General features: G+C 39.5%; 1 protein-coding gene across 1 annotated transcript in view; it reads right to left on the reverse strand.

The window, feature by feature from the left end:
- Window positions 1-12,460, reverse strand: part of LOC149846759 (uncharacterized) — a 41,282-nt gene extending 28,822 nt beyond the window's left edge. The window contains exons 1-2 of the mRNA XM_089998140.1: window positions 12,380-12,460; window positions 12,145-12,238 (exon numbers count right to left, since the gene is read on the reverse strand). Of these exons, the coding sequence (XP_089854266.1) occupies window positions 12,145-12,238; window positions 12,380-12,397 (112 nt within the window). The 5' untranslated portion in view covers window positions 12,398-12,460. The remainder of the gene's footprint in view (window positions 1-12,144; window positions 12,239-12,379) is intronic.
- Window positions 12,461-13,174: the final 714 nt, after the last annotated feature.

The raw sequence follows: 13,174 nt of genomic DNA on the forward strand, positions 1-13,174 counted from the left end.
TGAAATATTCAGATCTTCCTGTAAATCTGTGTCAGATCTGAAGTAGTCGGTTACTGTTGACGTTGATGATTCTGAAATAATATTCTGATCTGAAACTCTATGCGTCAAATCTGAAATCAACGTCTAAACTACTGAAAATTTTTCTGCTCTTTGTTGTTATTTTGTCTACCTGTGTCTGATCTGAAAACATCTTCAGATTGAACAGGGGATTCCTTCCTGCATTAATTTTGGTTTCTTCCAAAAAAAAAAAAAGATCCAGCGTTGGATTGTGCATTTAATCATTCCCTTTGTAAGGAGTCAAGGTCTCTTGGGTCATTGGATGGAACCGCTCCAGTCTTGCCAGAATTTATTGCGCAAGAAGAGAAAGATGATAAAAGGGCAACCTCAACTATATAGGTCAAAAAAACACATTATCGCAACTGGGAAAGGAAGGATTAGTCGGTGGTTGCATATATTACCTCTACATTGTCCCAAGAGGTTCTCATTGCAATCCCTGACAATTGTACTGCTATTCAGCTTTGGGAGAAATTGGTTCAGACGCATTCAGGTTTCACGGGCAAAGATGATATTTCTCAAGAGAGAATTTCAGTTGCTGAGAAAAGATTCCATGACCATCATGGAATATTTAAACAAGATAAAGACCATCAATGATCAACTTGCAATTATAGGATGTGTAGTGAGTGATAGTGATATTATGCAACAAACTCTGAGCGGATTGGGGTTTGAGTATAATATGATCATCACTTCATTATTGTGCTGGACTGCTCTTCCCACTTTTGATGAGTTGCGGGCTAAATTAATTCAACATGAGATGACTTTGAAGGGTTTTTCTAAGGAATCCCATGCTCGCACAACCTCACAAGAGGTTTTTGCCACTGGAGTGACTTATGGTCGAGGACGGGACGAGGAGAACAAGGAAGAAATGGACCGGGGGCGTGGATAGATTCCTACTCCTAATTTACCACCCAATGTTCAGGGACAAAGACCCATCTCAACTTGTTTTCTCTGCAACAAAATGGGACATATCAAGGCGAATTGTTGGTACAATCCTCAAAATAAAGTAAAGTCACCACAGACAAAACCCAAGAAGGAACCTAGCAGCACCAAGGACATCAGAGAAATTAGAGAGTTGTTGATATCTGCCTTGGCATAATTAAGTCTGGAGCAAAATGACCAAGGGACTTGGTATGTTGACTCTGGCGCAGCAGCCCATGTGATTGGTGACGCAGGTAAACTTCTCAAACATATTCCTTATTTTGGGAAAGTAAAATCATCATTGGAGATGGGTCTTACCACCCTGTTTCTCAAGTTGGAAAGTCTATCATTCCCATGTCACATTCTTCTCTTAAACTTTCTAATGTCCTCCATGCTCCCAATATCAAGAAAAATATTGTCTTTGTTTATAAACTTATTGATAATAATCATGCTTCAGTCAAATTCACTCCCTTCTCTATGCAGGTCAAAGACCTTCGCATGAGAAAAACATTCGCCGAAGGAAAAAGACAAGGCAATATATACATATTTCAAGAAGATCTGTGTCATTTGGCCTGTCCTACTCACGTTGATTCGAAGTCTTCATTAGAGTCATGTTATTTTTCTCATGAAAATGTTCTTAGTATCTATGGATGTAATAAGTCTTTTCTATGGCACAATCGGTTAGCACATTGTGGAAGTCATTTTATTAAGAAACTTGCTTCTAATAATCTCATTCCCAAAGATAGTCTCAATATGGAAGAGAGAATTCAAAAGTGTCCTAGTTGTCTTTCATGCAACAGTCATGTACTACCTTTTCATTCTGTTAATAAAAGAGCTTTAAGGCATTTTGAGATAATGTGTTCTCATGTGTGGGGGCCTGCTCCTGTTACCTCTGGTTCTGGAAGCATATACTACTTAATTTTTGTTGATAGCTGCTCTCGATACACCTGGATATTCTTCATGAAAAATAAATCAAAAGTTTCCCCTCTGTTTCAAAATTTTCTCTCCTTAGTTAAAAACCAATTTTCTGAGTCCATTCAATTTTTCCAGTCTGATGGGGGGGAGTTCACATCGAGTGATTTTATTTCTTTTCTTCAAAATAATGGAATAAGAAGAAGGGTGTCATGTTCACACACACCACAACAAAATAGGATTGTTGAACGGAAACATAGACACAACATTGAAAGTGCGATGAGTATGATGCATGACAGCAATCTCCCCATTTCCCTGTGGACGAAAGCTTTTCATTATGCCGTATGTGTGATAAATAGACTACCTATGGTTGTGTTGGAAAATAAATATCCTTATCATTGTCTTTTTGGAGTCTATCCTAATTATCATGATTTATGTGTCTTTGGATGTGTTTGTTACGTGCACGTTGATTAATCTCTAAAAAACATGTTTCAGGACAAAGCTCAGAAATGCAGGTTTGTGCGATATGCAGACGACTATAAAGGATACAGGTGTTATAACCCCACTAGCAGACGTATCAAGACCTCGAGAAATGTCGTGTTTGACGAGCTGAATTTTGATCATAAAACTAACATCGCTAATAAGTCATCCTCCACAGTTGAATTCTATTATCCTTGGCTGAGTTCAGAACTCTTTGTTGGTTCAAGTGAAGGGTGTTCAACGGACTGCATGCAACAGGAAGAAGACAGGCCAAAAATATTTGATGCACCGGGATCCCAGAATGGTGTTTAAGCACCGACGTTGGTCCAAGGCATCTCCTATACTCGGCAAAGGAGAGGGACTTCAAGCCTCTTAGATCATGCACCAATGGAAGAATCTACTTCCTCACATACACTTAAGGCCAGGAGATCTAATTGCATGCGGCACCCTATTGATAGGTGGGTCAGCTATAACAACTTCTTCATGGACTTTCAGTTCTTTCTGACTGCCCTTAACAAAGAAGATGAACCTATCATGTACTATCAGGCGGCTACCTCTAAGAAATGGGTAGAAGCTATGAATGATGAAATGCAAGCCCTGTACGAATGTGGAACTTGGGAAATTGTCCCTAGACCATGTGACAGGAATGTGGTAGGATGCAAGTGGGTTTACAAAATAAAATATAAACCAGATGTAACTATTGAACGATACAAGGCGAGGCTCGTGGCAAAAGGGTTCACGCAAGAAGCGAGACAAGACTACGATGAGACCTTTAGTCCAAATTGTCAGAATGGGGACAATTCGAATTATTCTTTCCTTAGTTGTTGAGCATGGATGGACGTTAAGCCAGCTGGTAAAAAATGCATTCTTGCATGGGGATTTGAAGGAGGAAGTTTACATGGAACAACCGAGGGATATTATGAGCAAAATTGCAAAACACGTGTGCAGATTAAAAAAGGCTATCTATAGCCTAAAGCAAGCATCTCGCTCTTGGTTTGATAGCTTCTCTCTTGAGATCCAGAAGCATGGATTCTCTCACTCCCTATTGGATCACTCATTATTTATATTTGGAAGAGAAAATGTGATCACTTTATTACTAAGCTATGTAGATGATATTGTTATCACAGGAAATTCTGAAGATCACACTGAAAAGGTAAAAAGCCTGCTAGGTTAGAGGTTTAAGATGAAAGATCTTGGTACCCTACGTTATTTTCTTGGGGTAGAAGTTGATAGGTGGACAGATGGCTTACTCTCACTCAACACAAGTACACAATGGATGTTCTAAGCAAAGTAGGCATGAAGGATTGTAAACCTCTGGGAACTCCAAGTGTCCTTCACCTAAAATTAAGTGCTCACGATAGAGACTTGTATGAGGCCCCTACCAGGTAACGAAGTCTAATAGGGATGTTACAGTATCTCACATTCACTCGACCTGACATCGTTTATTCAGTCAATTAGGTGGCTCAATTCATGCACGAGCCACGTCCTGGACACATGGAGGTTGTTAAGAGGATACTCAGATACTTAAAAGGAACAGTTGGAGATGGGCTGATATATTCTCAGAAATCGTCTGGTAAGGATGCATGTGAGTTTATTGTCTATTGTGATGCAGATTGGGCAGGGGATCCAGATGAACGAAGGTCTATTTCAGGACATTGTGTATTCATTGGCAAAAACTTAGTATCCTAGAGTAGCAGAAAACAGAAAGCCATCGCTAGATCAAGCACAGAGGCAGAGTACAGATCCATGGTTGTTGCTGCTGTTGAAGTCACATAGGTCAGACATCTACTAACCGAAGTGGGAGAGTTGATTTCACGGACTATCCTGTTGTGTGACAATGGAAGTGCCATCAACATGTCATTCAATCAGGTGCATCACAGTCGAGCTAAGCACATTGAGATAGATCAACATTTTGTGCAGCAGAAAGTTGAAGAAAAGGAGGTTGAACCCGAATTTGTTAACACCGAAAATCAAGTTGTAGACATATTCACAAAAAGCTTGACAAAGGATCACTTTTGGATGCTTAAAAGCAAGTTGCTCATGGTTCAAACCCATGATCAACTTGAGGGGAGGTAAAAAGATGTTTGTATTTTCATGTGTACATTTTTATGTTTTATGTATTTCGGGTCTGGATCTTACATCAGACTCGATCCATACTGTAATATAACAAGTATAAATATATGTTTTTAGGTCACGATTTCACGATTGGAAATCGTGACAGCCGCAGGCCCTTCTCTTCATCATCAACTCCCTTCTTGGAAATAGGCTCAGGCCAATTCTAACAACGCTATCTTACATTTCATATAAACTATGATAGAATATTAAAACAGTACAACGATGAAGTAAAACTATGAACTATAAACTAAAAGTTAAAGTCAGAACTGATAGCTAACAGTCAAAAGGGCAAGTTGCGGCATCACATATCTTACAAGACACCATATTGTTGAATAATGTAATGTTGATGTATCATATGCAGTTAACTAGGTATCGCAGGTTATGCATGCTCCAAAAGAAGGGCATATGGAAGTCGTGAAACACATTCTAAGATATCTCAAAGGAATGCTAAATGATGTGTTGAAGTACGACAAAAGACACAATAGTCCTTTGATTATCGTTGGCTTCAATGATGCAAATTGGGAAGGAGATCCATACATGAGAAGGTCGATATTGGGTTACTGTGTTTGTTTGTTTTTTTTATTTGATATCTTGTAGTAAAAAGCAGAGAACTGTGACAAGGTCGAAAACAGAAGCAGAGTACAGATCTATGGCATCTTTGGCAAGAGAGGTAACTTGGATAAGACATTTACTTTTTGTGTTGAACCAGAGGATTGGTCAATCTATCATATATTGTGATAACCAGAGCACTATTAAAATTTCATTAAATCTTGTTTATCATGGAAAAACAAAGCATATTCAAATAGATCAACACTTAACCAAGGAAAAGATAGAAGATCAAGAAATAGATGCTCAATTTATAGGTTAGCGAAATCAAGTTGCATACGTCTTTACAAAAGGGCTCACTAAACAGTGTTTTGGTTCCTCAAAGGCTATGTCATAGGGATTCACAGGGTGTCGCACCCACGTCAACGTGATGCGACTCAGGTGCGGGTGCGGTCAAACCGACATTGGGTGCAGTCAACACACCCAGGGTTATAACAGTCCAAATCTAGACTTAAAATTTGATGAAATGGGGGCAGGGCAGGGGATTAGGGCATAATCCCCCCCCCTCCGACGCCTCCCCTCTCCTCTGAGTTGTCTCCAACCCAACCCATCTCCTCTAATAACTTCGGCGCGGCAACTGTAGGTATGTCACCTTCGATCTCTCTCTCCCCCTGTCTCTCTCGCTCTTCTCAGCTAAACCCCTGCCCCACCTCTCTCTCTCTCTCTCTCTCTGCATACCTCTCTCTCTCCCCTTTGTGTATCTCTCTCTCCCCAACCTCCTCCTCTTTGTCCTGAGGCATGTTGTAATGTGGTGGCTCTCTCGACTGGCCTCGGGTTCCAGTCTTCTCGAACTCGAGCCCTGCTCCGCCCTTCTCCCCTTTCCCCTACACTTGTCGGTGGACCAAGCCAGCTCGATCCTGTCTCGGTTTGGGACCGAACACGGCTCTGCCTGACTGTCGAGCCACCCTTGTTGTGCTCGACCAGCAGCAGCATCTACTCCTGTTGTCTCCAGTCGGGCCGAACTGAGTCGGCTCAGGTGCACCGAGTCTAACTCGGGGTGGAGACAACTCGGTCGGACCTTATCAGCCCTCCCTTTGCCTGCTCTGTCAGGCATAGCCAAGCTGAGCTCGGCTAGCACTGAGCCCAACTTGGTTCTCCTTGCTCTGACCCTACCAGCCCTCCCTTTGCATGCTCTATCAGGCACAGCTGAGCTGAGCTCGGCTAGCACCGAGCCCAGCTCGGTTCTCCTTGCCCCGACCCGGCTAGCCGTCGTGATTGACTCGATTGAACCCAACCCTGTTAGGTTGGGTTCGACTCCCAGCACCCTGGGTTGTTGAACCCAGCCCTTCTTATATGAATTTTATTTTAATATAATATTTTTTTTGTTTTAACAACAAAAATGACAGCTAAAGGAAAAGGACTAAGTCATCCTCATTCGCATATGTAAGTTTTGTTGGTAGTGGTAGTGGAAGTATTGATTCAAGTTTGTTAGCTGCAACATGTGATGATGGGGGGTCACTATGGGCACATGAAGATAAACTTGAAAAAGCTGGAGGAGGTGGTGAAAATAAGAGATTTTGATGCAAGCTTTATGAGAGAGATTATGTTGGGTCTTACACAAGAGTTAAGGCTCATTTGTTGAAGACATCAGGACATGGCATTTCAGGATGCAAAAGAGTTCATGAGGCAATGCGAAGACAATACAAGAAAATACAAAATGAATATGAGAAGAGGAAGACAATGAGTAATTCTTGTGCAATTAGTGTATCCTTTTTAAACCATCAAGAAGCAACAACAACAACAACTACGCCTTCATCCCAAAACAATTGGGGTCAGCGATATGAACCAACAAAGAAAATCATTATGGGTCTTCCACATGAATCCTTCTCCTCCATTCATTTCTATCCAATGTCATGTCCTCGGTGAGGTTCAAAGCATTCATATCCTTTCTTATCACCTCCATCCATGTCTTCCTAGGCCTACCCTGACCTCTTTTAACTAATATATTTTCCCATTTCTCCATCTTTCTAACTGGAGCATCATTAGGCCTACGTCGAATATGTCCAAACCACCGTAAACGATTCTCTCTCATCTTATTTTCAATGGGTGCAACGCCTACCTTCTTACGTATCTCCTCGTTCCGAATCTTATCTTTTATTGTATTTCCACACATCCATCTCAGCATACGCATCTCAGCTACACTCATTTTTTGAATATGATGTCTCTTGGTAGCTCAACATTCCGTACTATATAGTAAAGCGAGCCTAATAGTCGTCCTATAAAACTTTTCCTTCAACCGCAATGGCATTCTACGATCGCACAATACTCCAGTTGCACTCTTCCATTTCATCCACCCAACCTTTATCCTATGATTTACATCTCCATCAATTTCTCCATACTTTTGAATGATAGATCACAAATATGTGAAAGAATCATCCACCAGTATTTCGTGCTCACCAAGCTTCACTACACTCCCATCACTACTTCGTTGCTTACTAAATCGACATTCCATGTATTCTGTCTTACTCTTACTCAACTTAAAACCTCTTGCTTCCAATGTCTGTCTCCATAATTCTAACTTAGCATTAACCCCAGCTCTAGACTCATCAATCAAAACAATATCATCAGCAAACAACATACACCACGGCACATTTTCTTGAATTGATCTCGTAAGTTCATCCATCACTATAGCAAATAGGAAAGGGCTTAAAGCAGATCCTTGATGTAACCCAACCGTTATAGGAAAATTGGTTGTCACCCCTCCACAAGTGCGGACATTGGTTACTACTCCTTCATACATATCTATAATTATACTAATGTACTTGAGAGAAACACCTTTCTTCATCATTGTCCACCAGAGAACGTCCCTAGGTACTCTATTGTAAGCCTTCTCCAAATCAATAAAAACCATATGCAAATCTTTGTTCCTCTCTCTATTTCTCTCAATAAGTTGTCTAAGAAGATGTATAGCTTTCATAGTTGATCTTCCAGGCATAAAACCAAATTGATTCTCCGATATCATGACAATCTTCCTCAACCTAGACTCAATCACCCTCTCCCAAAGTTTCATAGTATGACTCATGAGTTTTATACCACGATAGTTTGTGCAATCTTGTATATCACCCTTATTCTTATATAGAGGCACCAAAGTACTCTTCCTCCACTCATTAGGCATCTTATTTGTCCGTCAAATCTTGTTAAAAAGATTTGTCAACCATTCTAAACCTTTCTCTCCCAAGCATTTTCAAGCCTCGATAGGTATACCATCTGGGCCAACTGCCCTTCTTGATTTCATTTTCTTCAAAGTCTCTGCAATTTCTTTCTTTTGAATCTTGCGCATGAAGTCACGATTCATCTCATGAAAAGGAATTGAAAAGTCTCCAAGATCCTGAGCATGACTTTCATTAAATAGCTTATCAAAATAATCTTTCCATCTCTCCTAATCTCCTCATCTTTGACTAAAACCCTTTGCGTTTCATTTTTTATACATCTAACCATACCCAGATCCCTCGATTTCCTATCTCTCATCTTTGCAAGCCCATTAAACCATCAAGAAGATGCTCAAAAAAAAGAAAAGTGGATGTAGGAGCTAGAGGAAGAAGAACGATACAAGCATCATTCAAAACATATGAAAGGGAAGAGATGGATATAAAAGTAGGAAGGTATTTTTATTTTAATTCACTTCCATTTAATGCAGCTAGAAATCCATATTTGAAGGATTTAGTTACTTCACTGGCAAATTGTAACTTGAGTTACTATATACCTCAAAGCTCAAAAAAAATATGAACAACAATTCTTGCAAAAGATAGAGAAAATATTGAAAGATTGCTATAGATTAAGAAATTTTCATGAAAACAAAATGGAGTTCATTATATCTGATGGGTGGACAGATATTCAAAGGCGTCCACTGATTAATTTCATTGTTTTTTTGCCTAGTGGCCCAGTATTCTTGAAAGTAGTTGATGCATCTGGACAATATAAAAATATTGAGTATTTGAAAGAATTGTTTATAGAAGTAATAAAAGAAGTGGGTGATCGGAAAGTAGTGCAAATCATTACAAACAATGCTACAGTTTGTAAAAGTGCAGCATTAAGTTTGAAAAGTAAGTCTCCTCATATTTTTTAGACTCTCTGTGTAGCACACACCTTGAATCTGGCCCTGAAGAGCATCTGCAACCCCAAAAAAGAAAAAATTTCACCAGCTTTAGGTTCATAGATTGAAAAATTAGAAAAACATGTCAAAAACATTAGAAATTTTGTTGTCAACCACCATCATGCTAATGTCATGTTTAATAAGCATTATAATCTAAAATTGTTGAAGGTTGTTGAAACGCGTTTTGTGTCCATCATTGTGATAGTGAAAAGAATTAAGTGAAGAATGCTTTGTTTAACATGGTGACTAATAAGAATTAGACATTTTATCGTGTTGATGATGTTGTCAAGGCTCAAGAAATTAAGAAATTCATTATTGATGATGAGTTTTTGGATAGAGTCATATACTTCATTGAGTTTACACAACATGTTTGAAAAATATTGAGAGAAGTTGAGAAGGATGAGCTCATGCTTCACAAAGTTTATGAAATATGAGATAATATGATTGAAAAATTCCAGTTGTAGTTTTCAAGCATGAGGAAAAAAATACTTCATTGGATGATTTAGAATTTTTTAATCATATTCATTCAATTTTAGTCAGAATATAGGATAAGAACAACTCATTTACATTGCATCGAACATTTTCTCAATCTCAAATATTATGCAAAGAAGTGACAGGAAGGTGGTGTTGGTTGTGTCCCTCAAAATTTAAACCCAGAGCTATCAAGACAGAAATATGTGTATGGCAAGACTTTATCGAGAATCACATATTCTAAATCAAGTCATACAAGAGTTTTAAAAAAAATCATCTTTGAGGTTATATTGACAGGCATTAATAGCGAGAGAAGAGGAAAATATAGATTATATCACATGGTGGTCAACATATGGATCAGAAACACCTTTTCTTGAACGTCTTGTATTGAAATTGTCATCCCAGCCTGCTAGTTCATCTTGGTGTGAAAGAAATTGGAGCACATATTCTCAAATCCACAACATGAAGATAAACAAACTCATCAGCAAGCGTGCAGAGGATTTAGTCTATGTCCATTCTAATCTTCGCCTACTTTCGCGAGCCAATGATGAATACAGGTACTAATTGCTCTCTTAGTTATTTGACTATTTCTTAGTTTCTTCATTTAAATATGCAAGTATTTAACATTTTCAAATTGAGTTTGTAGTGCAGACAAGGATCATCCAAATTTTGAGATATAAACCCAGAAGAGTGTGACTTAGAGGGAGAGCATGATTTCAACATTACAAACATGGACTTATCTGAGCGTAATCTACCTTCTTATGATGCATTTGATGATGAAGCAGAAAATTATTAGGATCTATTATCTCATCGTCATATACATTGTATAGGATATACTTTTGATATGTAATTATACATGGTTTGCTTCTTTTATTAATATATTGTATAATTTACTTCTTTTTGTTTTACTTGTTTGATTATTTTCATAATATATTTAGGTTGATTTAATTGTAGTGTTAGTTTTTATTACGAAGAATAGAATTGTAGATTGTTAATTTGATTTATTGCATGCATGATGAATTAATGATATTATGATAATTGTTTTTTATTTCATTAGTGTTATTGTTAACTATTAAAATTATATATATATACCCTCCCGCACCCAAGTTTTTTTAAAGTGCCACATCGCCGCACCCGCACCTATGTGACATAGCTCAAAGGCAAGTTGTCCATGATTAGAAGGACATTTACAACTTGAGGGAGGTTGTTAAGAGAACACATTGGATTTTTTTTTTACAAGGAGAAACCACCCCCACGATGAGAGACCAAGTCGCGCAGGCTCTGCCTACCGTACTTACAGTCGTTGCCCTGGCAGCATAAAACTCCATGGGCTTACCCCTTGCCCACTAGGAGTCTCCACGCTTTAGCTTCCGCAAGGGGTGACGCCCATGAGATTTGAACCTAGACCACCTGCCTAGCGGCCTAGGTCCCATCCCACTAGGTCAAACCCCTTTGGGGTGAACAAGGATATCCTTGTAATGTTTGTATTTTATTTGGGTTGTATTGTGAAGGGTATTTTGGTAAAATACCAAATCCCTGTGTAACCCTAATACTATAGATATAGAGCAGCCGACCCTATTGAAGAGAATACTAGAGGTCAGCTGGCTTATCCTTCCACTTCTCCTGCTTCCTTCTCTTGTGTGTGTTGATGAAAGCAATCTTTCACAAGCCTTGTCCCAACTCTGTCATGCATAAACATTCTGACTACTCGGTGTTTTCGCTTGACCCAGCAAACATGATCAATGAGCAGACTCCATGTCAACCTACGCACGTGTAAAACTTAACTGAGTCAACCAAATGGGATGATTTATTTTGGGTCTGAACTAAATCTACTCAAGCAAACCACGAATCAACCGACCTGCATCTTCAAAGTATATTTCGCAATGAACACGTATACAAGACCTGAAAACCGAATCATTCACAAGTATGCACAATAGCAATAAAAATATATCCACATTCATGCACTCCGCCCTCAGAACACCAATAAGGCTCTGTTTGTGATCCTTGGATTGAGATAGAAACACCATTTCCACGCATTGGCAAAAATGTGGCGTCGAGGATGGAGTTGCCAAAAGCATCCTCTTGTGAATGGGGTTGAAATGTGGCGTAGGGGCTGCCGACTCCATTCCCAGAGCACTGTTTTTTGGCAACACCACCGCTCCCAAACAGCAGAGAGCATGAGACCACTGGCTGAAACCGCAACACACCTCCAGTTCAAGGCTCCCAAATAAAGCCTAAAATACTTTTGAACCATGGAAACCTTCAAGTAACGAAGAGTAGACGGTGCACGCTTCCCGCTTACTTCTTTACCCAAATTGTCACTTCCATAAAACATCACAATCGCCACGATGTCCGAAAACAATACAACCCAATCTTCTATGCAACTCAGTAACAATACAAGAATTATACATCTAAACCAGAGCAATAATGACAAACACACACACACACACACACACACACACACACACACACACACACAAACAAACAATAACCTTGTGTTCCAACAGGCATAAAGAGCGGAGTATGGCACACGAAATGAGGCAAAGTCAGTTGCGCAGCGCGAGCGCGATTGAACCTTCCCAGTACCTAAAAAGCCAACGCAGATTCCACTAAAAGTTAAAATAAAATCGTAGATTCCTTCAAAGAGAAACCAATGCATATACATATACAATTCCCGCCTTCTTGAAAGGGAAGGGATCAATAGATAGAAGTAAGAGGGAGACCGACCTCAAAGCAGAGCGCCATTGCGGAGCGCGCCAGAAAGAAGGTAGGGAGGGAGGGTCGGAACGGGGAAGAGAGAGAGAGAGAGAGTTGCCCTAGGCGGCTGCGGAGGGGCTCGGATTAGGGAAGAAGAAGAAAGTGAGGGCCGCGTGCCCTTTTTCAAATAGAGGGAGCGTTGGGGGACCGAAGTAGATATGCGGTTTCAACTTTCAATGATAGTTGGCGCCGGAAGTGTGGATCCCACGCGGCAGCCCAGTTGCCATTGTGGTGTCGGTGTCATAGCGAGACGCTCGGACGCATAGGTGCAACATGACACGTATGGTCATTATTTTAATATTATTTCCATAGATATGCATTTTTACATTAAAATATCAAAAAATTTGTTTTAAATAATTGAAAATTAAAATAATTCATTAAAATATCAAAGAATTTTTTTAAAATAATTGAAAATTAAAAAAATGCATCCCCATGTCCTATTTTCGGAAAAAATTGAAGTTGCGAGTTGAAGTTGCATCAAGTGTCCTTTTGTCTACGTGTCATTGTGACATACTTGCATGCGAACTCAAAGAGATGCAAACAGATCGGATGCGGTTCAGTAGTACTAGGGTTCGAGTCCAATCCTGAGTTTCAAAAGCCAAATGGTTCCCAAAGATACACGGTTGAATTAGGATAAGAAATATATGTGCTAATAGTGGATCCATAAAAAAAAACGAGTAAAGGACTAAAAACAAACACTTTACAAGTAAAAGAATGCAGTTGGATTGGATTTTAATCTGATTCTGGATTAGATCTGACATAAAA

Source organism: Nuphar pumila, chromosome 2, assembly GCF_984573655.1.
Source record: "Nuphar pumila chromosome 2, dmNupPumi1.hap1.1, whole genome shotgun sequence".
In the NCBI taxonomy this organism is placed as follows: Eukaryota; Viridiplantae; Streptophyta; class Magnoliopsida; order Nymphaeales; family Nymphaeaceae; genus Nuphar; species Nuphar pumila.